The sequence below is a fragment of the Alosa pseudoharengus genome, unplaced genomic scaffold (genome assembly GCF_046254945.1).
Source record: "Alosa pseudoharengus isolate Yale_2024_CS ecotype anadromous, Long Island Sound unplaced genomic scaffold, YU_APseudo_1.1 YU_APseudo_1.1_scf_13, whole genome shotgun sequence".
NCBI classification, from domain to species: domain Eukaryota; kingdom Metazoa; phylum Chordata; class Actinopteri; order Clupeiformes; family Clupeidae; genus Alosa; species Alosa pseudoharengus.
Genome location: NW_027468598.1, coordinates 18,418,968 through 18,445,707, shown reverse-complemented (window position 1 = coordinate 18,445,707; position 26,740 = coordinate 18,418,968). Strand labels below are relative to the sequence as shown.

At 43.4% G+C, this 26,740-nt stretch overlaps 2 protein-coding genes across 2 annotated transcripts in view; both read right to left on the bottom strand.

The window, feature by feature from the left end:
- Positions 1-6,045: 6,045 nt before the first annotated feature.
- Positions 6,046-7,938, bottom strand: LOC143121332 (endonuclease domain-containing 1 protein). Its single transcript, XM_076281690.1, has 3 exons — positions 7,642-7,938; positions 6,644-6,800; positions 6,046-6,434 (listed from the first exon to the last, which is right to left on the bottom strand). The coding sequence occupies exons 1-3, from the start codon at positions 7,936-7,938 to the stop codon at positions 6,046-6,048; spliced, it is 843 nt and encodes a 280-aa protein (XP_076137805.1).
- A 9,086-nt stretch (positions 7,939-17,024) lies between these two features.
- The window catches only part of dpf1 (double PHD fingers 1), a 42,308-nt gene continuing 32,592 nt past the window's right edge, over positions 17,025-26,740 (bottom strand). Inside the window, exons 9-12 of the mRNA XM_076282369.1 lie at positions 19,479-19,598; positions 18,542-18,654; positions 17,569-17,650; positions 17,025-17,095 (exon numbers count right to left, since the gene is read on the bottom strand). Coding sequence (XP_076138484.1) covers positions 17,025-17,095; positions 17,569-17,650; positions 18,542-18,654; positions 19,479-19,598 — 386 coding nt within the window. The remainder of the gene's footprint in view (positions 17,096-17,568; positions 17,651-18,541; positions 18,655-19,478; positions 19,599-26,740) is intronic.

Sequence of the window (26,740 nt, the reverse complement as noted above, 5' to 3'; positions counted from 1 at the left end):
TTGCACTATTTGTGGTATGCAGGCATTGTACAACGGGGGCCCCATATCCAGTATTCACAGAATCATTACATATCCAGTTCATAACAACAATTAAATTAGATAGTCACCTACAAATGAAACAGAGGGTGCTTGTTTTATTAGGCAGGTCTTCCATAGAACAGACTTGTGCAAAATTCCAGAATTGAAATGAAACTGGCTTTTAAATTCCAATTCAATTCTTGAATTTCACTTTGCATTTCAATTGAGGCAGTAAACTGGAAGCAGAATTGTAATTCGAATTTTGCACAACCCTGGCATAGAAGCCATAATAAGGCCATATCTGTGTATTATATGAAATTTTAGGCTATGGTATGTTTATTTTTTCTTCACACAGGATGTTAGTGTGCTGTGGGACATTTTAAGTGTCAAAAGTGTGCCATGGCACAAAAAAGGTTGAAAAACACTGGTCTATGGGATAAACAAATAGTGCGTGTGACAGAGGAAAAGTTCTTTGGGTGTTGCTTTAGCTTAACACATCTTTAATAAGCTATAACTAGTGAAGGTGGGGATCATACTGAACATTCCTTTACATGTTAGGGCATGGATGGTAACATGGCTACAGCCTATTTGGCTACTTATTTCATAAAGAAGTGATGGAGAGGCTAGGTCCGATGTCTAAGCATCATCAGTGGCGTAACAAGTCAATGGTGGGCCTGGATGCGAGAGCGCTACGCGGGCCCCATACCGACGAACTTTGGCCCAGGATGTATTAGCTCTGATACATGCAATACACATTAAGGGTGACTTCAATTGTTAATAAAAAAACACACGACTATATATCCATTACATGTGAAAACATTAAAAAATAATTTTATTAACAGCCTGCAGGCTAGGGTAATCTAATATTACTGCATTAACATCAACTCGCATGGAATTATGGGAACACTCAATGCGCCTCTTCAACCCTCTGCGGAAACTGCAAGCGTAGATTGCTTGCTTATAAACTCGCACTGCGCAGAAACAAAACTTAATGTAGCCTAACTTATTTAACCGTCCAGAAACCAAATAAAATCATTCATATGCATACAATCCCCAATATGCGTGAATTAGGCCATTAGAAGAAGGCCATCTTACGAGCCTTTCGTTGTGCAAAATCGTCAACGATGTTCTCAATATTTAATGCTCTGGCTCTCGTATTTTCAATGGACAGGATAGCTAACCCACGGAGCCTCTCCTGTCCCATGCTGCTCCTTAGGTATAGGTCTTAATAAGTTTGAGTTTGGAAAAAGATCGCTTAGCTGTTGAGCAGTCACAGGCAATGTCAGAAACAACATGAGTACACACTTCCCCGAATGTGGATGTTACACTGTCATAATCTTTAGAATAAGTGTCGTGGCACACTCAGAACTTGTCACTGTCATAATCTACCACCAGCATTTTGGCAAGTTGAAAAATAGATGACTTCTGTGAAATCTCTGCTTTAAAGCAAGACCTGAATGAGAGGAGTTGTGTTGGGAATGTCGGTGCAATGTCCCTGCTATAATGGTCTGACAAACGTCTTGCCTTTTCAAGCAGTTCATCATCACCTGCGAGTTGAAGGGTCATAGGACGTAAAGACTTAAACACATGACAAGTTTCCCGCATACTTGCAAATCTTTGGGAGAGCTGACTGATTATGATGTCCAGAGTTTATTAAATACCTGCACTTCTCTCAAGCGCTCATCTTCCGATACATCGTCAAAGTGACGCTTCACTCTCCGTGCTCTAACATTCTAAAGTTCTAAAAAAAAAAAAAAAAGGAGGCAGGGCGGGGGTAGCGACGGGCCCCGGGAGGTCACGGGCCCTGGTGCGTATAGTTACGCCACTGCTAAGCATTATTTCTTATTTTAAAGAATATTAAATATGTCATCCGTGCTCATTACAGACTTTACTTTTGCTGTTCCTATTTGATAATTTGCAAGCTGAAATATTTGAATAGTGCTTTAAATGTACAATGTCGGGAAGTAAAGGAGGCATGAATGCTGCTGCAAGGCGCTCAATTTGTGCGCAACTTTGATCGCTTCTGGCAAGGAAAGTCGGCAGGGAGGCACAAGGGTGTGGATCATAATTAACAGTCTTTGACATTCCACAGCATTGATGGCAACTTGGCTGAAGTCTATCCATCACCCACTGATAGACTTGTGAGCTAGAGTTGCATCAAAGCGTTGTCACTGTTGCAGAGCATAAGGCTACTGGAAATCACAGATGCATCAAGAGAGACAGTACATAAATGAACAAAGTGCATGGTGTTATAATACAGTCTCATTTAAGATCTTTAAATTATCTTTTTGAGTCCTCATCTTTGGCGTGTCATATATGTTTTGCTAAAGTAAAGTTAATGGTAATGGATTGCAGTTAGCATTGCTTGAATAAGCAGTGTGTGTGTGTGTGTGTGTGTGTGTGTGTGTCACCAATTTTGCGATTGTGCACAAAGTTGCGTTTGTTTATGTTTTTATCTAAATTTCTTAGCAGACGCTTTTGAGCAAAACAAGGTACATTATATGTTAATCAAAGGGCAAGAAAACTTACCAAAGAGGTAGATTATCCTTCCCTTCAGTATTCCCAGAGAAACTGTACATAGTGTTTAGTTTTTGTTTGGGAGACAGGATGCCCCCAACTTCTTTAACATACATTGCTGACACATTTTTAAGCTTTTTATTGCATCAGTCTACTGTATTTTCTTTTATTTTCTCTCCCAGTATTTGTATTGATTTCTGATTGATTTCTGTTTGTCATGTATCTTCATATTTGTGGAATATTTAGTATTAGAATTATTATAATCTTACACTAATATACAGAAATGGGTTTAGGAGAGGGACAAAATATAGACAACCTCATATAGACTGAACATTTTTGTTGAAGACAGTTGTGTTGCATCTCTGCTTTGCTGTATAACCTGTCTGCCCTGAAAATGTGAAAAATGTCTATGCAAATGACAGATGACAAAAAGAATGAACACGTCTAACATGTCTACCTGTCACTCTTTATGATCCTGTGAGTGGAGCATGTTTGACAACCAAACCAAACTATAGTCATCATATCATCATATAATGAGCACCAAAACCCCATTTGTTATTGGTTTCTATACAGGACACACATCATTTGTTGGAAAAAATAATGAAGCATGCATGCATGCAATTGCAAAAGCAAACATTTTCTAAATGTTATGTTTAAATATGTAAGGAAAAATACAAATCAGTATAATTACCTCATGTTGTCACATTAGTTACATAGGCACAAGATACAGTTAAGTAAAGTATCAAATATGTATTTGGGTAGGTCTCAGAACACAAACATATATTGACCAAAATGTATAGAAATATAAAAATCCCCCAACAGCTGAATTTAAGTGAGACTTACCCTGAGGGTCTTGTTCTCCTACTGGATGTCTAGCCTGTCACGAGTGCCTTTTTAAACTATTCATATTGCCTCAGGTGAAACAGGTAATGTTATGATCTTTACCTGGCAGCTGTTAACATATTATCTTTCAAGTGATTAATCTAATTAGGAAAAAATGTGGTCTCCTATTCAATAACTCGCACGCAACCCCCAACACTGCCTAGTTTCCAACATCTGACATGTTCAGTGTGGCATGGCCATCAGCAATGACAGACTAATTGAGCAGGCCTGGCGCTAGGATGATGTTGTAAAAAAAATGGAAAGGGTGCAGTTTTATGGACCCTTTCAAGAGAGTTCCATTATCGGCATCATAGTTGGCCCCACAAGACTTCCTTTTTAACATTCCATATGTTATCTTAATGCAGAGGAAGTAGATTGGGGCCCAAATAGAATGTTCAAGCATTGTTTGTGTTTACCTTGTTGAAAGGGTCTATAGGCCTACCCAGAGCCATAAAAAGAGAGAGTTGCGCTGAGTGGCAGTATCACAGGAAACCTGCCCTGAATAGTTGTATGACAGGAGGGTGGGATGTATTTCTGGATGCTGAAGGGCATATTCTAGTAACTCATTTACTACTGACCAAGTGATTGGTCGTTTTCAGTTCCAAAACTCCCATTATCCGGAAACCGCCATGGAAAAGCGCTTCCATATTTTCCCACAGTCTCTTATGGGAGTGTCGCCACTCATTTTCCTCTATCGCTCTGGGCCTGCCTAAACATTAGATTCTCATGCGATGCTTATTTCAGCATTTTAAATGTCATCTTGCTAAAGGCAGTATAACCAGGATTCTTGTTCATACACACTTGATAAAGTTGTGCCACCCCAATCTCACAGCAGCCCTTTATCAGTAAAGAAACCATCCATTGACTTAAACAGAAGTGAATGGGAACACCTGGACCCAGTTGTTTAGAAGTAATCTGATTGGATTTAGGCCATCAGATTGGATCAAATCTTGAAAATGGGCTGTTCAAAAGAAAAAAAGGATTTTGAAATTAGATTACGTAATCCAGTCTTGAATGTTTTCATAACAACGTGGGTGCTTTTCCGTTAACTTTTTTCAATTCGAGGCACTCAGGGGCCAGGGCGCCTAGCAAAAACACGAGGCAGGCGCAAAAAACGTGAGGCACTCTGGGCGCTCAAGCAGCGCGCAAAACCCTTACTGCCAATACAAAACAACATAATAAGGCGAACCTCACTGCAAAAAATGCACACCGTCTGATCGTTTCCTAAAGCACCTCACGTTTTATAAGCTGCAAAGCTCGTCCTGTCTGATCGCCCCTTAAGGCAGACATGCTCAGTGGTTGATATGTATTTAGACAAATACTTTTGAAGGATGCCAGGTGGCAATGTACTCTCATGGACTGCCCAAAAGGTATGTTAACGGTTTCATATTGATATGTTCCAGGAATGCAGGCTGTCGGTTAATATGTCTAAACTCCCTGATATATTTATAGTAACAAGGGAAGTGGAATACATTTATATCTAAAATAAATATTCTAAAAATAAATCTTTCCTTCAGATGGCTGTTGCATGGGAAATTTGACAAAGCTTCTGACAAGTTTCAATCAGTTGTCACTTTGTATTATTTCACATAAATCAGTTCTGATGTTGTAATAAACCATAGCTGCCACAAGGTGTCAATAAATCACCAGTTAAGTCAAAGAGGAAAGAGGGCTTCTGTAATGCTGTGACTACTTTTTAAATATCCTTGTTTGTTTGACAATGAACTGCTTCATTGTCTGTGTGTGTGCGTGTGCGTGTGCGTGTGCGTGCGTGTGTGTGTGTGTGTGTGAGAGAGAGAGAGAGAGAGAGCTCTTGTTACTCATGTGAGTAGGAACACCATATGCAGCAGCAAACCTTACCTTCACATGCATTCATAATACCAATTTAGTCACAGTGAATATGCACTGACAACCTTCCCTTACCTCAGTTTTCTCAAACACACATTTTTTGGGGGGAAAATTAAGATTTATAAAGAAGATGTGCATTGTTATACCTATGTCTCATTGTTATACCTATCTATGTATCTATATCTTATATCTATTGTTTTCTACTTAGTATAAACGTACCAAAGATTTCTGTTTTTGACCGAATAACCAGTATATTTGTAATGGCTCTTCTGGCCTGCCAGACAGTCCTCTTATATTTGCTACAGTATTATTTTAACATCAGGGTAAGTGTTGTTCTCCATTGCAAGAAAGGGAAAAGCCTCAGCTCAAGTGATCTTCAACATATGATGTCTCTCTGCTCCCTCTGGAATTGATTACTCTTATGTTGTAACTATTTGAATATGTATAGCATGTTTTGTAAACCTTGTGAACTGTCATTCTTTCCAGGTAAAAACAAGCTCTTGTACGCAACATTTGGCATTCTTATATGCTAGCCTTTCTTAATAATGTTATCCTTTGGGATGTGTTTAGTCAACTCTCAGAATAGAGCCATTTTGCAACAGTAGGCCTATATGTTTATAGTGAATCATAAAGGTCACTCTGAGTTTGAATCCCCCCAACATTCTATTAATCACTAACAAAGACACAGGATAATGTAAGGCCATTTAATTGTTTCAGCCTGAAGCCAATGTTCAAATCACATGTTGAGCTCTACTGCTGTCAAAACAAGTATTTGATTCTCTATACCAGACACTGTCCGCGGAACAGCTCCCCCACAGGTGTGTTGGAGTACTGCTGGAGGAAGTCAACCATCTCATCCAGTGTACGTTCCACCACAATGTTCTGCTCAGTGTTAAGGGCCGTCGCACCGCCGCTGAAGAGAGGCCTGCCATTGTGGTCCATGCAGCAGTAGGCGTTCCAGATGTACTCTGGGATGTTGACACGCTTGACGTTGTTCTTGACAATCCAGTTGTTTTCGGAAGGGATGGCACCCACCAGGACATGGGCCTGCCAGCAACGCTGAAACTCCTCCGTGAGCTTGGACTCATGGATTCGCCAGGCATTCTGGTTGAGAGTAGGATTTTGGGGAATTACATTTGTAAGGGTGAACGTGGCGTTGCGTCCTGGAACTAAATAGGAAACACAAGAACCACAAATGATGTTACATGATGACAAAAGCTCTATCTTATGTATGTGGCTATATGTCTTTTAGAAGTCATATAGCCTTGTAACCACTATGTCAGGAAAGACAATGTCATACATGGTGTCAGATAAGTCAGGAAAGACAATGTCATATAGTGCGTGCCACAGAATTAGTCCAGTGTGGAGGTGGACTTACCAGCATGATGACCGTTGGGGTTGAGGTGTCCTCGGTCAAACCCAGAGTGTGTGTAGTCTTCATTCAGAGCCTGCTTCTCACCCAGGTAAATGCCAGGGTTGTCCTGCCCAAGCCAGTAGCCGTCTTTCATTTCCCCACTCCATGAGGGATCCACCAGCTGGAAGGGAGAATGTATGTTATAACCCCTTGAAACTGAGTGAATAACGGAGAACATGTATACTGCTCAAAGAAATTAAGGGAACACTTCAAGCATACACTGGATTGGTACTCTGACACTGTTTGGTTCTAGCCTGGGTGTTCCCATGCTGCCTTGCGCGCGATTTGATTCACGCTGCTAAGGCAGCCTGGAGACCATGGAGCAAATTTTCGCCTGAGATAGGGGACCAATCACAGAACAAGGGGGAAAGCAAGACGATGATGAGCTAAGCACAGACACATTTGATAGACATCCGTGGCACCCAATAAACGGATCTGGGCATTTTTTTCAAATACGAGAAAATTAACGGTCGGTTCCCAGACCACGTCTCATTGAGAAGTGGTGGCGCTAGCCAGGCTAGTTTGGTTCTGAGCACAAGTAAAACTTTTGAGGCGAGTGTTTTATTTTGCAAGAGTTGTCAGACATTCTGTGAATGTAGTTTGAGAATGGAGAAAAGGGTGGAAGGTTTCAAAAAATGTGTTTTAACATTTGTGGAAAACTGTAGCTGTTCCCTTAATTTTTTGAGCAGTGTATAATACTGTATGTTGACATCTGTCAAAAGGTAAAACTTGACTAATGTGGCCATTTGCAAAATGGACAACACTGCAGTATCACTCATCGCCTATTCCCTAAAGATACATGGTGATCAAACGTCAAACGTCAAAGTGAATTTTAAGGACAATCAGATCTTTTTGTTTCTTCTGGGTCTTGATATTTTTTGACAAGAAATAGCTGGCATTGAACTCGGTATTTCATCTCTGACATAGCTGATCTGCTGCTGGCTCTCACCTGTGGGTCTCACCTGGGGCTCAATGAACCAGCGTTTCTCCCTGCCTCCTCCATTGCTGGGCTCAAAGATGTAGGCCGAGTAGACCGCTATACGGTGATATGTGTCGTACAGCGTGGCAAAGTGGTACTGGTTGTTGAAACGATGGCAGAGGTGAACCACCTCGGCCCTGTCCTTTCCCAGGTCAGGAATCCTTCCCTTGTGGAAAGACTCGTAGCATTCGGGGATGTCGTAGAAGTTGGACACCACGTCCCCAGCCACCAGGCACAGGTAGGTGGTCACTAGGACACAAAGGGCAAATGGTTTCTGCATGGCCAAATCCCTCACTGTGTTATGCAGTAGCTCTCAGAGGGTATGTGTGCATTTTATAGCTTTTCTTTATCTCCCCCTGCTCCTCCCCTATCACTGTTTTCCTGACATGGGAAGGTCACCAGGCTGGACTAAAATTAGCTTTTTTTCCCCTAAAACGCTGAGTAAATACTGTTGTAGCTGTATCTGATGGGTGTCACGTTGTGCTATTTTTTTTTTTTTTGGGGGGGGGGGCAAAGAAACATATTCACCATACAAATGATCTGGAGAAAAGATGGATATTCTGCCTTACCCTCACAGTCTCACTGCTGTTCCTTTACTAGTTTTGGACCAGGTTTCACCTTAAAGGTGCCATGTGTAAGAATTGAGGTAAAAATATTTACCTCGCATCAAAAGAATGAGAGGAAATAAGGGCGATGATGTCATGAAAAAAATGACAAGGTATAGTGCTGCAGAGATATCAACCTGAATTAGCATGCTAAATTACTAGCCACAGCCCGACAGGTGTCATAATACCAGTTTCGGCCATGGGAGGCGGTATGCGGGCAACATAACCGCCAGCCAAACTGCAATACACGTGTCTCGGTTGTTACTCTAGGGTAGACCAACTCACTTTCTGGAGGTATACTGCCCCATCTTTTATGGAATGTGGAGTATGAATTGATTTTTTGGCGGACATTACACATGGCACCTTTAAAGTAAACAATAATAATAATAATAATAATAATAATAATAATAATAATAATCATGTTCAAAGTATAAAGTATATGTTCTCAACACCTTCAAGGACAATATCAACTAGACTGGGTGCTGAATCCTTCAGGTAACGGGTATAAAGTTTTAAAATCAAGGACAGCACTCATCAGTACCTTTTAAACTTTTTTAATCGCCTTACAGACAATTTGGGCCATACGCCCTTTTTGTGCGTGCATTGGCAATTTCACCTTTGACACAAATAGGCGTGCTTATTACTACTCGTTCCCTTGCTCTGACCCCACAGTCAGCAGTGAGTGTCCCCCAACAGGAGGAGCCCCAACTGCAATTTTAAATGACATTTATAATTATGTACATGACACAAAGTAACAATTATTTACAAAAGGCAACAAAGATTTCTGACAAATGACCCATGTTCTCCATGGACATTTCATAAGAAACAAGTCAAAATAATTTCTTCATTCATTTTATTGGGAATGAGAGTACCCAGGGAGTGTCTCCAATGCCAAAAGTTTTCCTCCATCGCTATCCCTGCGTTGCGTTTTAACTACCTCAATACCAATATATTATCTAGTATTTATCTGTGTGAAACACCAACGAACATAGAATGGGTTTTGGGGGTAAGCCATTGAAAACCATCCCAGCCAAAGGTGTGAGGTTAACTCAATTATCATATACATAGGACAAAAGGCTATCTGGGTAGAAGCCAGATTAATTTGCATTGAGACCAGCATATAATGACTTAAGTTGGTAACTTTTGGTAGTTCAATAAAGTATCTATCTATCTATCTACTATCTATCTACTACTATCTACTACTGGGGATCAATAAAGTATCTATCTATCTATCTATCTATCTGTCTGTCTGTCTATCTATCTGTTCATTGAGACAGGACGAAGTAGTTCACCCAGACAGGACGAAGGAGAGAGAACTCCAGAGAATATGCCGAGGGCAGGCATAAGTTGAACCTTTGTGAACTTTTGTGAACCTTTCTACCATTTTACACTGGAATAAACCACTTTGCTGTATCAATCCGAAAAAGAGAAAACCTTTCCTATTTTTTTCTTACAGAACATTTATGTTCACATATTCTGTGAAACGTCCGTGAGGCATTTTAAAAAGTTTAAAAGGTACTGTTGAGTACTGTCCTTGTATTTAAAAACGTTCCACCTCAATGCCATTAGGACAGTTGATACACTAACAGTAGGCCTACACCTATCCATCCACCACAGAATCACGTGATCATCCACAAAGACAATGGCAAGGCTCTTGAATGCCTGGTAGACAGTCACTGTATTCTTGCTGCAGGTATAACTTAACATGAGGAAAAGTAGTGTTCTCCTCAGCACGAGAGAAGGAAAATCCTCAGGAGTTAAAATACAATCCATCATGATACCCACCGGAATCCCTGACCACCTCTGTTGCTTTTGTTCCTCCGAGCCACCGAACACGGCTTTGCCTACTTACCGTGGCCTGCTGGTTAGGGCTTCGGGTTGCCTGTTCGATCCCCGACCAGTGCGAACGGCTGAAGAGCCCTTGAGCAAGGCACCTAACCCCTCACTGCTCCCCGAGCGCCGCTGTAGCAAAGCAGCTCACTCCTCCGGGTTAGTGTGTGCTTCACCTCACTGTGTGTTCACTCTGTGCTCTGTGTGTTCACTAATTCACAAATGGGATAAATGCAGAGACCACATTCCTTGTGTACGCCAGTATACTTGGCCTAGAAACCTGATTTACATTTACATTTACGTTAGTCAGTCGGCTCTGTAAGACTTTCACCAGGCAGAAGAGTGGTCATGGGCAGAGTGGCCTGAGATGGCCTCTGGTTCTGAAAGGTGCAACAGAGATCACTGCCAGAGCACAACAGAGACTGAGCCAGCAACATTGCTGTGTTTTTCAAGGGTTAAATATTGATGACAGGGTGTGGGAAAGGAGTGTGTGTGTGTGTGTGTGTGTGTGTGTGTGTGTGTGTGTGTGTGTGTGTGTGTGTGTGCTACAATGTTACCTGATTTTACCCAAAGTCACATAGGTGTTTGTGTAGGAGATCTAACCAAACTAGTTGGGATAATACTCCGGTCCTAGGTGGTACTTTTTCTACAACAGACTTTTACAAGTTTACCTTGGACACGTCTTCAATGCACTTGTTATCGTGGAATTAAAAAGTGAGAAATCAGCCTTGAAAAAGCTGATAAGCGCAACAAAAGTTTGTTGACCAGATTTCTCTGTATCAAAATGAGAGCTCTAGTATTTACTGTACTTTCCCCTCAAATTCATGGACGCACAAGACCCTGCTAACCAAAACAGGATTTTCTCATGAATTAGGCAAGACTTGACTAACTAGGTGTGAACTATAATGATGTCAAGCCATGCAACAAGTAACTGATTATTCATTTAAACAGCAAGAAAAAGATAATAATTATTAATGATAATAATTAAAATGATGATTATACATTAGTATGCAACAGAAACTGATACGATTTTTGAATGCAAACAAGAAAAAGCTCCAAGGCATTTTCTATTTCAAAACAGTTAAAAGCCTATATTGTTATAGCTTGGTCATTTGAAACCTTTTTTTTCAAGCCTTCAAGCCTTTCCAGTCAAAATATCTTAACTCCCTGATAAAGGCTTGATGCTAAAACAAGCCAGAGTTTTTTTAAAAGGTTTTAAATGACCAAGCCATGACAATAAGGCTTTGGAAGTATTTTAAAATAGAGCTTTTTCTTGTTTTGGATCATCAGTTTCCCGTCCTAAGAGTAACTCAAACATACAGCTTTGAGTCCAGGAGTCCTCTTTAGACATGTTGTAAGTTTGTTGAGTTGTTGTGAATCTAGCTCAGTGTGAAATTGCCATGAGATACCTCTAGATGGCAGAGTGGCACAACAATTTTAGTAATGCAATAGTGCCAAATTTGTGGATGGTACCAAAATACTTGCTCTCTTTCTCTCCCTATTTCACTTTTCCAACACACACACACACACACACACACACACACACACACACACACACAGACACACACACACATACACACAAACGTGTGCACAAACAACCTGCATTAATCTTTTGGTACAGGTGCTGAGCGGCCTAGAATTTAATGTATGGCCTCATTAGATGTGAAGCTGGCGCTGTCCACAGGTTTACTGCTTCACCATGCTCCATGACTCTGCATGCGTCAAGGAGGGAATATGTTGGTACAGGGGTTCATTAAAAAGAAAACATAATAATGAAGACTCAACGCTCAGCGCTAACTCTGTGAAACCTCTGTGGAAAAATAATATCTATCAACATTTTTTAGAAGACAGTCTTACAGCAGAGATAGAGCAGAGTTCTCACTGGTGTGTAGTCTAGGGACACACCCACAAATGTGTCAACAGCAAATAGAAATGACACACAGTCCTGAAGACTATCCCATCAGACAGAGTAATCAGCATGTAGATACAATTCCTTAATACTTCAGTCGTTTTTAAAGGGCTTAAAGTTTTCAAGCCATTTAAGATTTGATAATAGGCAATTATATATGACGGCTTCAAATAAGTCTGATAACAAGGCTTTAAGCCCTGTGATTATTACCAGGGATGTCTAAAACATTGTTGTCAGAGGGTGAGAGCCTCACTGACAGGTACAGTATGAGTCAGAGCCAGGAGCATCTTGAGATGAAGGGGACGTCTGGATGCAGTCAGAATGGCTGTGTGCCATTCAGCCTTCCCTTGGAAGAGTGGAGTGTGGAAAAGGCCACATTCACACCCCATTCCTCTCCTCTGTTAACCATGCCTTTAAAGTCAATGCGTTTCAGATTTATTCATACATTTCCAATATATTTATGCATGAGCCCTCCCCTCCCGCCACCACCACCCACCATCTCCTTCAAACACACACACACACACACAAACACACTTCTGTCTTCCTCAACACACCCCATCCCATTACTGTAATCCATCACAGCAGCATCATCCGCCATGCAAGCAGCCGCCGGAGTTACCATAGCAACCACCTCAGGCCCTGGCTCTGTGCAGCTCTCTTCTGATTGGCTGCAAGGCTCAGGCAGTCTGAGTCTGTCTGGTAGATGTGGTAATTGGCTTGGAGTCTCCAATCACCCCCCCCTCCCCTCCCAACAACACACACACACACACACACACACACACTGCATGGCATGACGCACACAGTCATGTAATCACACATGCACACAGGAATCTGCAGAGCTGGAGCAGGAAGATTGAGGTCAGAGTAATGATCTTTTTTTTTTTGGGGGGGGGGGGGGTTTGTACGGACTGTTTGAGGAAGAGGGTGTTGGGACATTGGGTTGAACAGCCAGAGGGATTTGGGATAGGCCAAGGAGGGTCCAGGCAGGATGGACAAACTGTTTTTCTGTTTTGTTTGTACATTTGGCAAACAAAAGCCCTGAAAATGGAAAAGAATAAACGTGCTTGGACAGCCACGCTTGGGTAGGTCTCTCCATCACGACTCCTGTGTCGTGACCGTTCAGGAAATTGTTGCTCTGCTGAGAGTAAGAAGTCATCTTTTCACAGTCTAGGTTTATGAGCCTCATTGGAAAAGATATATACTTGGGTTAACAAATACTCAAATGGGAGACAAATATTCAAATATAATTTGTGAACACAGGGATGTGTCAGAATTTCCCAAAATACAGTACACTTATCTATCATATGCGACAAGAGACAATTCAAGAAATCTGTTTCTAGATGTGAACATTGCAGGCAGCAATGTAGACTGGTTCAAATCCAGCCTTTTTTTCATTGCAGTCACTGAGTACTAAGTCAAACGGGTGTGAGGAGAGATAACAGGGCATACGTCACAACAGCTTGAGATCAGGATTTAAGACTTTTATTTCTTCAAAATGTCGGCAGAATTCAACAGGAAATAAAAAAAAAAAAAAGCAGTTGTCTCCTTGTGTTGTATGATGGCATCAGCGGTGACAGCTAAACATCTGTGGTCTTTTGTTTTTTCTGAGTGTTGTCAAGTAAAAAAAGAAAAAACACATTTACGAAAGAATCAATCAATCAAAAATGAAGTCCCCCTTTCTCTTCCTGACAAGATATTCACACATTATTTTAGTTGTTTATCAACAGAACAGACAGAAACTGTTCACACACTCTCACACTCACAAGATTTATTATTATTGTCTTCTGTTCAAAAAGGAAATCAAAGAAAGAGTGCAAGCACGGTTCACAGCACAATGATAAATAAGAGGAGACCCTGCCTCTGTCCAAACATCGGTCACACCCTTAAAGACCCCTGCTGCCCGACCTCATCACCCAATTCACCTCTAACTCTCACCTCCACTCAAAAGGAGTAGGAGCCTGGGGACTCCCAGTGGGGAGGGGCAGAGGAGTGGGCATCGGAGCGGTCAGACGTGAAGGTGTAGTCCATCCTAGGGTGGAGGGTCCCTGGTTTGCCCAACCACTGACATCAGGAGGGTGTGTGTGTGTGTGTGTGTGTGTGAACACCCAGTCATTTCTGATAGCAAAGCCTTTCTTGGCCCAAAATCAGCCAGAGATCAGAACAGACTACACATTAGATGAACACTGTTTCCGTACACATTGATCCTTTGGCTCACCCGACTCAGCGTCGAGACTGTATAACCTTTATACAATCACTCCAGTCTCTCCATGTCTAGGTAAAAGGCAGAGGAGCGAAAAGCTCAGCCCTGACGAGAAAAAGAGAGAGGGGGTCCAAATGCCACTTCGGACATCACACCCTGATTATGGAATCGATGTAGTAGTACACTGTTTACATTAGTTATCAGTTAGGCCAGGTCCTGTTTCCTGGTTTCCTCCTGAAGAGCCTGCATGCTGGATATGCAGTTTCTGTGATACAATCAGGAAGACAAAAACACAGGGCCGGAACATTCCTCACGTTGTCTTTGTGCAGCCTTGGGTGACAAACAGGAAAGGTTGTAGTTTGTGTTTGCGTGTGTGTGTGTGTCTGTGTCTGTGTCTATGTGTGTGTGTGTATGTGTGTGTGCGTGTGTATGTGTGTGTCTTATTTCAAGAACAATTAAAAAAAGCCCACACGCATTTGTGTGAAATGTTCAAAGAACACAAAGGAGCTGGGAAAATTATCAAAATGTGAAATCAAAGCATGTTTCTCCTTGGTTTATGGTAAGCTAAGTGACTTTGACAGAAATCCAACGGCATACTGTAGGCATATGTTTCATAGATATCTATTGATATTCCAGTACGCACCACATAATCGTATTGGTCATACACTTACATTATCAAAGACTACTGTTCAATGCTTTCCTTGCTTTCTTTTAAACCTTTCATTTAAAAGTAACTTTCATTTCCTTTGAATCAAAGTCTGCAGAAATTACTTTGTTTCCACATTTTGATGCATAATGAAGCACACTAAAAAGCAGCCATTTGCGATGAGACAATGAAACGTAACAATCTATTTACAATGCGTTGCCTAAGTTTTAACAACAGAACACTTCGGGAAGAACTGCCACTGAAGTGGACGTGGGAAGGATGAAGGTGTCATTTTAGGTAGGCCGCATATGGAGGGGACTTTGGGTTAAAACAAGTGCCAGAGCACAATCACACATGCTAGGCATCTCAAGTATGATCTGGTCATTACATTTCTCTTCTCTACCAGGTCTCCCTCCTTCATTACTTCCTTCCCTCCTAATTTCTTTCTTTCTCTCTCTCCAACATATTTTTCTTTTTAAAGCACACTGTAATTTTTAAGTTTTTCAAAACAAACACATAAAGACTTCATTCAGAAAATGCTTAAATCATGGAAAAAAAATGCTTAAAATATGCTCCAAATGTGTCTTTGGAACATGTGATTTCAATCAGGATACTTAGAAAATGCCTCGATTTCATGGAAAAGGCTTTCTATAGCCTATGCCTTGATCTCACTTTTGAGACCAACATCCTCTTTACATCTTTAGCCTCTACCAATCAGAGTTGGAGGAGCGACCCTCTCACATCTCCACCTCAAATTTAAGAGCACAGTACATGGACATACAAACACGCCCGCACACACGCACACACACACACACAAACTCAGAATCAACCTCTCTCGAGGGCACAGAAACATTATTGCGAATTAAGTGTGCTTCTTAAACATTTTTATCTGTATACTTCTTTTAAAAAAAGACAAAATGTTACATGCAAACAACATTAACAAATGGTTAAAAAAGATGAACCGAAGATTTTGCCCTGTTTTATTTTTAAACTGAGCCAGATTTTACTCATAAATATACAGACACTCAAAACACGCACGGATGGTGAGTAAATTTCTGTTGGCTTTTTTTTTTTTTAAAGAAAAGTTGTTAAGTACAATAGGTTATGGCATAGACGTCCCATTCTAATTAACATTGTTGTTGCTGAAATTTCCGCCAAGCGTTAAGCATGCACCTCTACCTCCCGCATAGGTTGAACTGTCAGTCAGATGATGTATGGCCAAAAGGTATAGTTTTCATGTCAGTGACCTAACACTGACCACCCCTCTGTGAGACCAGGCAGGTGTTCTGCAACAAACATTGGTCCTCTGCCCGTGCTGAAACCCAGGCATTATGTACAGATCATAATCATATTCAAGTTCCTCCGTCAAAATTTCCCATACTTTCTCAAAGATTGTGAGTGAGGCTGGAAGGTGGGGTTGGTTGGTCGGTCACGAGAACTTGCTGAAAACATGGACTCCACTTTGGTGAAGGGAGTGTTTTGTCAGATGGCTTCCTGCTTGTCCACATATTTTTGCTGATGTTACCACTTGTTGTGGCTATAAAATGGCTGCTGGCTTTTTCTTTCAGACCCCCTCAAAAAGAGACGACCCCCTCCAAAGAAGTCCCTAAATCCATGACCCCTTCCTCACTATACCCTCAGTAAAGGGAATCCATGATCAACAGTTTCAATGAAGGAATGCTTTTAAGTAGTCTTTTCCTCTCGGAACACTCACAGGCTCCGCACCTGACCTGCTCTGGACAGAGCAAACCCACCTGCGGCCAGAGAGTGACCGAGAGAGGGTGGCGAGCCTCAGGGTACAGCGGCTGAAGAGGAGAGGGGGGAAAGTAACGTAGAGAGAGAGAGAGAGAGAGAGAGAGAGAGAGAGAGACGGGCAAAAAGGCAAACAGCCCAGGGGGAAGGAAAAATAATAATGGTGGAAACTTGGGGCAAGCCCAGATGGAGATGCATTCTCTCAAGCGTGGAAAAAAAGAGTGCTCTCACCCGTCTCACAGTTGGAGGGTGTGACAAGGCTTGCCTTTCTTGAAGTGATGGGCGGTGGAAAAATTGTTTCGGAGGCTCAAGGTAAAGGAGAGGTGGAGATATCTCTTTGGATGTGCCATCGTATTTTACCATGGCAACAGAATGGTGGGCCGATGTCATGAGAGGAGGGGAAAGGATGCGAGGCTCCGGTGGCTTAGGTCAGAGTGATGTAAGCCGATGCCTTCTCTTTCAGCTGCCGCAGACACAAGTGGCAACTCCAGCTCCCTGGAACACCAAGAACCAAAACAGATGACAGTTTAGAGAGGATGACTACTATGACCAGTGACCTCATACTTCATTCCACGTTCTCCATGAATTTGAACAGTTGTGGAATTTTGAACTGAACTGAAACAATTTTGCATTAAGTAATTCATTTAGTGAATGCAATTTAAAATGTAAATGTAAAAATTTGAATGTATTTTGAATTAAAACTTAAATAAGCCCACTAATCTGGTCCAAAAGCATATCTCAAAATCTGTCCAATGGTATATCGGTCCCAATATTTCATGGCCTACAACGATAAAACACATGACATAAATTATGCTAACATGCCACCGAACGCTATAATGTTTTAAGTGAAACTGAACTCCAAATTCCACAGTCATATTACCCACATGTTTATCAGAACAGTATGAGCTTTGAACCATGATGTTTTCCTGATATATATGGAGACCCATTCCTAGTATTGATACACTTACCCTCAGGAGGTTCAGCCATTGGAGGGCTCAGACAATACATATGGTAACCTCTGTCACAATCATCACAAAACAGAAGCTGATCCTAGGAGAAAAGGCACATGCACTCACACACACATGCACACACACATACAGACACACACATACACACACACACACACATATCGAGTTTGACAGACAGAGAGAAAGACGGACACGACACAAAAGCACAACCCAAATGAGCTACTTGCTATAGTTAGAAGAGGTTCATGATGATGAACATTGAAAATTTGACTTGTGGTTGTTAAGGCCCCTGTAAACTGTGTTAATAAGCTTAACACCATGTCAGTTCAATGACTAGTGTTGCTGTCTGCTTTGCTGAGCATTGCTGCTGGCTGTGTTTGTACTGAATGCAGCTTCAATTGTGACGTTCCCAATGTGCTGAAAGTATGTGGCAATTTGCAAATTCACAGTGTAGTGGTGCTGATGAAATTAGACAAGTTCATTGTTAAAAAAAAACATTTGTGTGTGTATGTGTGTGTGTGTGTGCGTGTGCATGTGTGTGTGTTATTGTGTGGGTGTGTCTGTGTGTGTGTGATCATGTGTGTATGTTTGTGTGTGTGTGTGTGTGTGGGTGTGTGATTGTGTGTGTGTGTGTGTGTGTGTGTGTGTGTGCATGTGTGTGTGTGTGTGTGTGTGTGATTGTGTGTGTGTGAGTGTGTGTGTGTGTGTGTGTGTGTGTGCGTGCGTGCGTGTGTGATTGTGTGTGTGTGTGTGTGTGTGTGTGTGTGTGTGTGTGTGTGTGCGTGCGTGCGTGCGTGTGTGATTGTGTGTGTGTTATTGTGTGTGTGTGTGTGTGTGTGTGTGTGTGTGTGTGTGTGTGTGTGTGTGTGTGCGTGCGTATGTGTGTGTGTGCGTGCGTGTGTGTGTGTGATTGTGTGTGTGTGTTATTGTGTGTGTGTGTGTGTGTGTGTGTGTGTGTGTGGCAGGTGCTCACATCATTCTCGGAGGTGCCGCATAGGCTGCAGGACTTGCACTCGATGCACTGCCAGCGGTAGGTCCGCACCGCCGCCGTCATGTTGACCGTAAACTGCAGGCAGGAGGGGTGGCCTGTGGGGAGGGACAACTGTCTCACATTCATCACTGTCTCAGTGCCCCCCCACTACACACACACACACACACACACATACATACACACACACACACAGACACAGACACACACACACACACACACACACATACATACACGTGCACACACACACAGACACACAATCACACACCAACCCACACACACACATGATCACACACACACACACACAGACACACCCACACAATAACACACACACACACACACACACACACACACACACACACACACACACACACACACACACACACACACACACACACAAGCATCTGCAGCAGTACACTCACACAGCAGTGACTATATGAATCACACGTGTAGCTCCACACAAACTTGGAGGTCTGCTGCACACAGAAACAGCCGCTCCAGAAGTAATAATCAATACTGTATGTCTGAAATAAAGTATCCAATGTCTAATTTGTGGTTTGAAGTGGTTTTATTTTTTATATAACTCACTACTGTGGCCACCATAGTTATTGTAAAAAAAATAAATCCTCTTTTACTCAATTTGCTTCAGTCCTTTGTATTTTGCATAGAATTAACTGATTTAAGTGACCAGGGAGCTTTAAAAATGACAACAAAAAACATAGAATGAAATGGAATTAGCAACCAATGTTTCTGTTTGGCAATTGCCACCATCGGTTTAACTGTTCTTGGTTGAAAGCTGGCAACCATTTTGTAAAAAACGTTATAGTAAATAAATGGTATAGCAGCACTGGTATATCAAAACACACTGCTGCTGCGGATGATGTGTGTGAGACTGACTGTTGAGAGGGCTGTATGTTGCTACCTGATCTCCCACAGTCTGCACAGGAGATGAGGTCTTCGGGGCAGCCCGTCTTCTTGGACCCTCCAAGGCAGAAGTCGCAGTAGCCGTTCGGGATGACCGAGCCGTCGGCAGCTTTCTTGGCTGACGGAGCAACCAAAAGCCGGGATTAGCACAGTGAGTATTAATTTAACACATGCATTTAGGTCTACCTCTGTCTTTCTACTCTAACACAAATACTATGCAGTCCCCATTCATTACAACTACATAATGAGCAGAGAGGTAATGGGACAGTAGCCCCCTAGAGGATCAGAATCATTATTGGCTGTGGAACACACACAGACACACGGACACACACACATACACACACACTCACACACACACACAGGGACACACACTCACACACACAGACACACACACACACAGGCACAAAGACAAAAGAGACAGCTTACAGCCAAACCAGCAAGTGGGTTTAATGAAGGAAACACACCAAAGTAAGAAATCTACAACAGACAAGCTATGTCCACAGAGAGATGAGAAACAGAGAAAGAAAGAGAGCTAGAGAGAGAGAGAGAGAGAGAGAAGATGAAGAAGAAGAAAAAGAGGAGAGAAGCACAAAGGTAAACTAAAATCAGTCTGGAGATGCCTGCACTCTCCCTGTGGTGAGGGGTGCTTGTGGGTTTTCCCTCCATCTGTCTGCTGTTGTTTTTTTTCTTCATGGAGAGACACGCAGGCCCGACGCGGAGCCTGGGACTTTCCAGCTCGCGCTCTGCCAGCGAAGCACTGCTGAGGGAGGGGACAGGAGGGGGGAGCGCTCCGCTGGGAGGCCTGGGGGTCTGATAAATATTTCCACAGGAGCAGAGGGAGGGCTGTGACAGACCTGCCACGTGCAGGGAGGGAGACAGGTGCACAGCAGGAGGCCATTTTGTAATGTCATTAACACGGGAGGAAACGTGTAAAGGACGATTTTCCTGCTTTATGCTCCAAATCTCTCCCCTCTTCTCTCTCTCTTTCTCTCTCTCTCATTCCCTCTCAATCTTTTATTTCTCTCTCTCTGACTGTAACCATTTCTCACTACAATTCTCTCCCCCCCCCACCCCTTCTCTCTTTAAATAGCTATGTGCAGACTGCAAGCAGTGCATTTTCATGACTGAGTGCCTTGAGGAACTCAGACAGGAAGTGGGAGAAGTCCATGAGAAGATGGAGCCCATCCCCAAGTACAAGTGCAGTGAGCACATCTGTGCACAGAAACCCACGGACAATCTGCAAACCACACACGCTCACGTCCATGAAAGGGGACAGTGCACAGCAAACAAAGCACAGCCACTGGACCCTGAGCTCTGAGCGCTGATGTATTGTCGTGAAGTATATGGTGTCTTATCACTTGATGAAAATACATCAGACACACACACACACACACACACACAAACATGCATGAAAAATACACCCAGAGACACATACACATAGATATCTGAGTACACACACACACACACACACACACACACACACACACACACACACGCACACATTCACATATATCCACACATACACACACACACAACCTCACACACACACACACACACACACACACACACACACACACACACACACACACACACACACACACACACACACAGAGACTGCGAGCCGTATGTTGGAGTGGAGTCAGTAATCAGGCCTGTCTGTAGGGTGATTTGGGAGCTGGGGCCTCTCCAGTGAGGTCATTAATCCAGAACCCTCCGTGGAGAGAGTGTCTACGGAGGGGGGAGGGGCAGCTCATGCTCAGGGGAGGGTGGGGGGATCTGTGTGTGTGTGTACGGTATGTGTGTGTGTGTGTGTGTGAGAGAGAGAGAGAGAAGGTGAGAGAGAAAGACAGAGGGGTGGGGTGGGGGTGATGGGGTTGTGCACACAGAATAACGGCAGGACTTTTATATATATATTTCATGGTGCTGCTCCCCTCAATAATCTCCCGAGAAATGAAAAAAAAAAAGAAATGACATTAAAAATCCCTCAGATGGGAGGACCACTAAAAAAGAACTGAGCAGGCAGCCATGCAGTAGAGCCAAGGCATAGAGACTCTACTATATATAAATATACAGGACCTGCTGTATAATTAATGTAGAGGAACCCGTGGCAAATAGTGCAGTGTCCAACAAAAGAAAGCTCTGAAGGTCTCACAGTCAAAGGGCCCTAACAAAGGCTCGCCCCACCAGCTGGTCCTATTTTAATTGACCTCCTCCATACGTTTTACCCACTATGAAGCAGCCATGTTCATCCTCCGAGATAAAAACATGGCGGATCCCGAGTAGAAATCAGAACTCTGAGCTCATTAAATAAATATGCCTTATTTATGTGCTGCTGGAGGGAAAATGGGTCATACCGCCCGCATATGGTACGGTGTTTGTGGAAGGAGAGAGGCGCTGTCCGTGGTGCTGACGGGCTGCCCGTCTGTGCAGTTTTGGGGGGCTGCATAAAGACCAGAGCAGTGCAGAGCACAGCAACAGCAACAACAGCAGCAGCAGCAGCAGCAGCAACAGCAGCAGCACTCCACTGGCTGTGTGAGGCTGGCTCCTAGCCATTAAATCACAGTCATTATATGAGCAACCGTCTGGCCCAGTGTGTCACATAACAATGCAGCTCCAGTCCATTACCGGCTACCCAACAATGAGGCTGTGTGTACTGCGAGCTGCCTATTTAAAGAGTTTCATAATACACAGTAGGATTTTTTATTTTTTATTTTTCTAAACGCGCGTGAGTCGACTGTCTATTATTTTTTTTTTTTTGCGAGACACAATAAAGGATAAGGCGTATGAAATCAAAACAAAACATAAATATGATTGCGGATTGCCCAGCAACGCGCACAAACGTGCGGCCGAGTGACGGGGGTCTGAAGAATAAACAGGATTAGATATCAAATGAGTGGAATGAGTTTGACAACGCACATGGGAGAGCGAGAGCCCCCTCATTATGGAGGCGAATAAGCTTGGATTCTTCAAAGGCCGCGGCCAGCCCCGCGTTTAATGTCTAATCCGCGCCAGAGCTCGGCCGCTTCCGCTGAGAGACCGGAGCAAAGACAGCCGGCTGGAAATATGTTCTTTTGTCCTTTCTTCCTCTTTTTATTTCATCTCACACTTGCAGGCTACACTCGAGATTCCCCATGGAGTAAAACGCACACATAGGCACAAGCACGCGCGCGCACACACACACACGCACGCACGCGCTGAACACACACACACACACACACACACACACACACACACACACACACACACACACACACACACACACACAAATTCACGTGTGCACCCACATGCACTTACAAAATGTACATTTGTGTATGAAACGCATCACAAAATAATGAAATGCATATGCACTAATCATGTGAACATCAAAAAATGATTCCATCCCTACGCCCAGACACATATCACGCATATGCATTACATAGCGACTATATTCACCATGAAATCCACAAAAAGGCCTCAAAACATGTATGTTTATCTGTGTTTATATGTGTGTGTATGTGTGTGAGTGTGTGTGTGAGTGTGTGTGTGTGTGTGTGTGTGTGTGTGTGTGTGTGTGTGTGTGTGTGTGTGTGTGTGCGCAGGGTGTGTGACTAAGGAAAGTCTATGTGTGTGTATGTGGGGGTTGGTGTCGGTTGGTGTTGGTTGGTGTTTACTTCTCAGTGAGAGAAAAAACGGCCCTCCGGCCTGCTAGACATAAATAGGAAAAGCCCATCAATGATTAAAGACTTACAGCAACAGCACACAGATTTCCTCCCACTCCCAGGAGACATGCAGACAGACAGATGGACAAACAAACTCACAAGCAGCAAAGACAGACAGACAGACAGGCAGGCACAGGCAAACAACAATGTAGGCACGACGTAGACAAACAGACAGACAGTTGGACAAAAAAAAAAACAAAGACAGAAAGACAATCAGACAAAACAAAACAGACCACAGACCGCAGAAAGACAGACAGACACAGACAAACAGGCAGACGGGCCAGAGGCAGAAAGACAGGAAGACAGACAGAAAAAAGGTGTCTTGAGGTCGTGCCATCAGGGCGTTAGAGCTCTCTCAACCATCCCCCACTAACCCCCCCCCCCCACACACACATACACACACACACACACTCCTCTCCTCACCGCCTGTCCAATTACGACAAGAATACAGGCAGAACAGCACACTTCACAGCTTTCAAGTGTGTCTGCCGCCCCACAGGGAATTAACAGACAGAGAGAGATAGGGAGAGGAATCCTCAAATACCCCGCCTCCTATCTCACAGCGCTTTCTTGTCCTCCCTCTCTCCCTCGCTCCTTACCTTCCTTGCCTCTGCACTATTCTGTCTATACAAACAGAATCTAGTCCTTGAGATACCTACCGTGTATTTGCAACTGTTCCTCACCGATACTCTCACTCCTGCATCTCTCTCTGTCTCTCTCGCTCTCTCTGTCTCTCTCTCTCTCTCTCTCTCTCTCTCTCTCTCTCTGTCTCACTCTCTCTCTGCCCCTCCCTCTCCCTTTAGAACACTCATCTCCCGAAGCCACACAACCACAGTCTGCTCGTGGAGTCTCATACCTCGCAACCATATGCCTCAGGGCGCTCGATAAAGTGGCTGCGGCCTTATTGAATTAGCACTTCCACGGGAAATGCCCACAAGCACCTGTTGCCATGTCTCTCTCTCTCTCCCTCTCTCTCTCTTACTCTCTATATCTCTCTGTATCTCTATGTATCTCTCTCTCTCTCTCTCTCTCTCTGTATCTATCTCTCACTCTCCCTCTCTTCTTTTCTAGCTATGTCTATATCTCACTTTTTTCGACATTCAAAAACAAAGCCATGGTGAAATGGAGCTAAGTGTAAGTGTATGGTGCCTGATATGCACAGCTGTCCTTTCAGGAGCTTGTGTGACATGAAAGACAGAACAGATAAAGAGGCTGAAAAAGGGGGGAAATGGAAGAAAAAGGGAAAAGATGGGAGACGTGAGAAAAAGCATGAGAGTGTGTCGAAGTAATAGACGGTGATTCATTCCACACTTCTGTCACCAAGTGGGTTAATGAGAGGAGCTGAGCCTGCCTACACACACACACACACACACACACACACACACACACACACACGTCATTTGCACATATACATATTCAACCACATTAGCACACACATACATTTGGTGACACTTCTGTGTGCATCCACATGTGTGCATGCACCCAGACAGGCAGACACACACACACCCCCCCACACACACACACACACACACACACTCACATCCTTCCACACTTGAGTAGACCGAGGCATAGAGATTTATAGCCTGCACATCTCTGCATAATAACTTCTGCATGTTTTCCACATCCTGCACCCTCCCCACCCTCTCTGCTCAGATAAATGGAGGAGGCTGTGCCCAGAATTCCATTTTAATGACACAGACCTCATCAACACACACATACACACACACACACACACACACACACACAGACACACACACACACACACACACACACAGACACACAAACACACACACACAAACACAAACACAATGAGCTGTAGAGAGAGAGAGAGAGACAGACAGAGAGAGAGAGAGCAATATATATAGCCTGACTTATAAAAACAAGCAATTGCCATGTAGCTTGCCAATGAAGCTATGCCATCATAGCAGACAAATAAAGAGTTGGATGCATTGACAGATGTGCAGTCATTCAAATACAGCTGATGAGATGGGGATACTTAGATTAGAAGACAGAACCAGAGAGAAAATAACAGACCCCACATTTGAAATATCATCACAAAATCACACTCACACCCTCCCTGAACACACACACACACACACACACAAACAAGTATGCACACACAGACACACACAAGACCTGCAGACTGAATCAAACTGAATACAAGATGCTGATGGAAAAATGCAGAGAGTGTGCACACTGAATAAAGTGTGTTTGCCTTCCATCCAGTCTCCTTGCTCTAGCCCCCTATCCCTCATTCTGTCTCCTTCTGACACACACACACACACACACACAGAGAGAGAGAAGCAGAGAAACACACACACACACACACACACACAAACAAGTATAAATACCCTCGCAAACCCACAAGCCTACACATTGGAGTTGCACCCACACAACACAGTCTCACACTAGCATACACACACACTAACACACACACACACACACACACACACACACACACACACACACACACACACACACACACACACACACACACACACACACACACACACACACACACACACACACACACACACACACAAAGAGATACAATGCTGCTGAGTAGAACATGGGCTTGCATTTTGCTGTCCAGTCAGCAGGTTGCGTAAGGGAGGCAGGCCTAAAGAGAATGACATTGCAAAGCACGAGGACGCCGAGCTTTTGGTGCATAATAAAACTTGATCTATGGCTGCAGTGCCGGCAGTCTGACCCACTCACACGCACACTCGCACACACATGCACACACACACACACACACTCTACTGCTGCCTTCAGTGCACCTTCTGAGAAAGAGCTGCAGGCTAGTGACTTCCATATACACACATGCAGTATACACATGCAGAGACAAGCAAATGCTAAATAACCTAAACACACACACACACACACACACAAATATATAGTGCATAACACATATTTGCAACTAGTCATTCAGCAAGCAGCCCAGAGGCATACTAAGCATATACACAGTCTGTCCTTGGAGTACACAAAAGCACACACGCACACACACACACACACTTTTTTGGTATTCGTTTTGCCTTCCCATACCTCACTTTAGAAGCGTGTGTTAGAGCTTAAATGCATTAATCCTCCTCCCCCAAAAGAGGCTATAGAGCTTATGACTCACAAACTACAGCATATGATGGTATAATTCTACAGCGAAAGCCCCTGAAAGTCAGGATCACTCTGTCCCTCTGTCTGTCTGTCACTAGTGCATTAGCTCACTCACTCTGTCTGTCTGTCACTAGTGCATTGGCTCACTCACTCTGTCTGTCTGTCTGTCACTAGTGCATTGGCTCACTCACTCTGTCTGTCTGTCTGTCACTAGTGCATTAGCTCACTCACTCTGTCTGTCTGTCACTAGTGCATTAGCTCACTCACTCTGTCTCATAGTCCATCACACTCTCACCGTTTCAATCTCTCCGGTTAACCTGTCTGTCTCTCCCTCTGTCCGTCTCTCCTCCTGTCTGTGTGTCTGTCTGTCTGTCTGTCTGTCTCAAATCATTGCCAAGGGTTAGGATGCCTTTTCTCTCTGTCTTTTCTTCTCTGTCAGGGTATCAGAGCA

Excerpts from the sequence above, each read along its gene's own strand:
- LOC143121332 (XM_076281690.1), bottom strand. The coding sequence starts at position 7,938 with ATGCAGAAACCATTTGCCCTTTGTGTCCTAGTGACCACCTACCTGTGC. Across the intron at positions 6,801-7,641 it reads GCTGGTTCATTGAGCCCCAG|CTGGTGGATCCCTCATGGAG; the intron begins GTGAGACCCACA and ends TCTCCCTTCCAG. Across the intron at positions 6,435-6,643 it reads CCCCAACGGTCATCATGCTG|TTCCAGGACGCAACGCCACG; the intron begins GTAAGTCCACCT and ends TTTCCTATTTAG.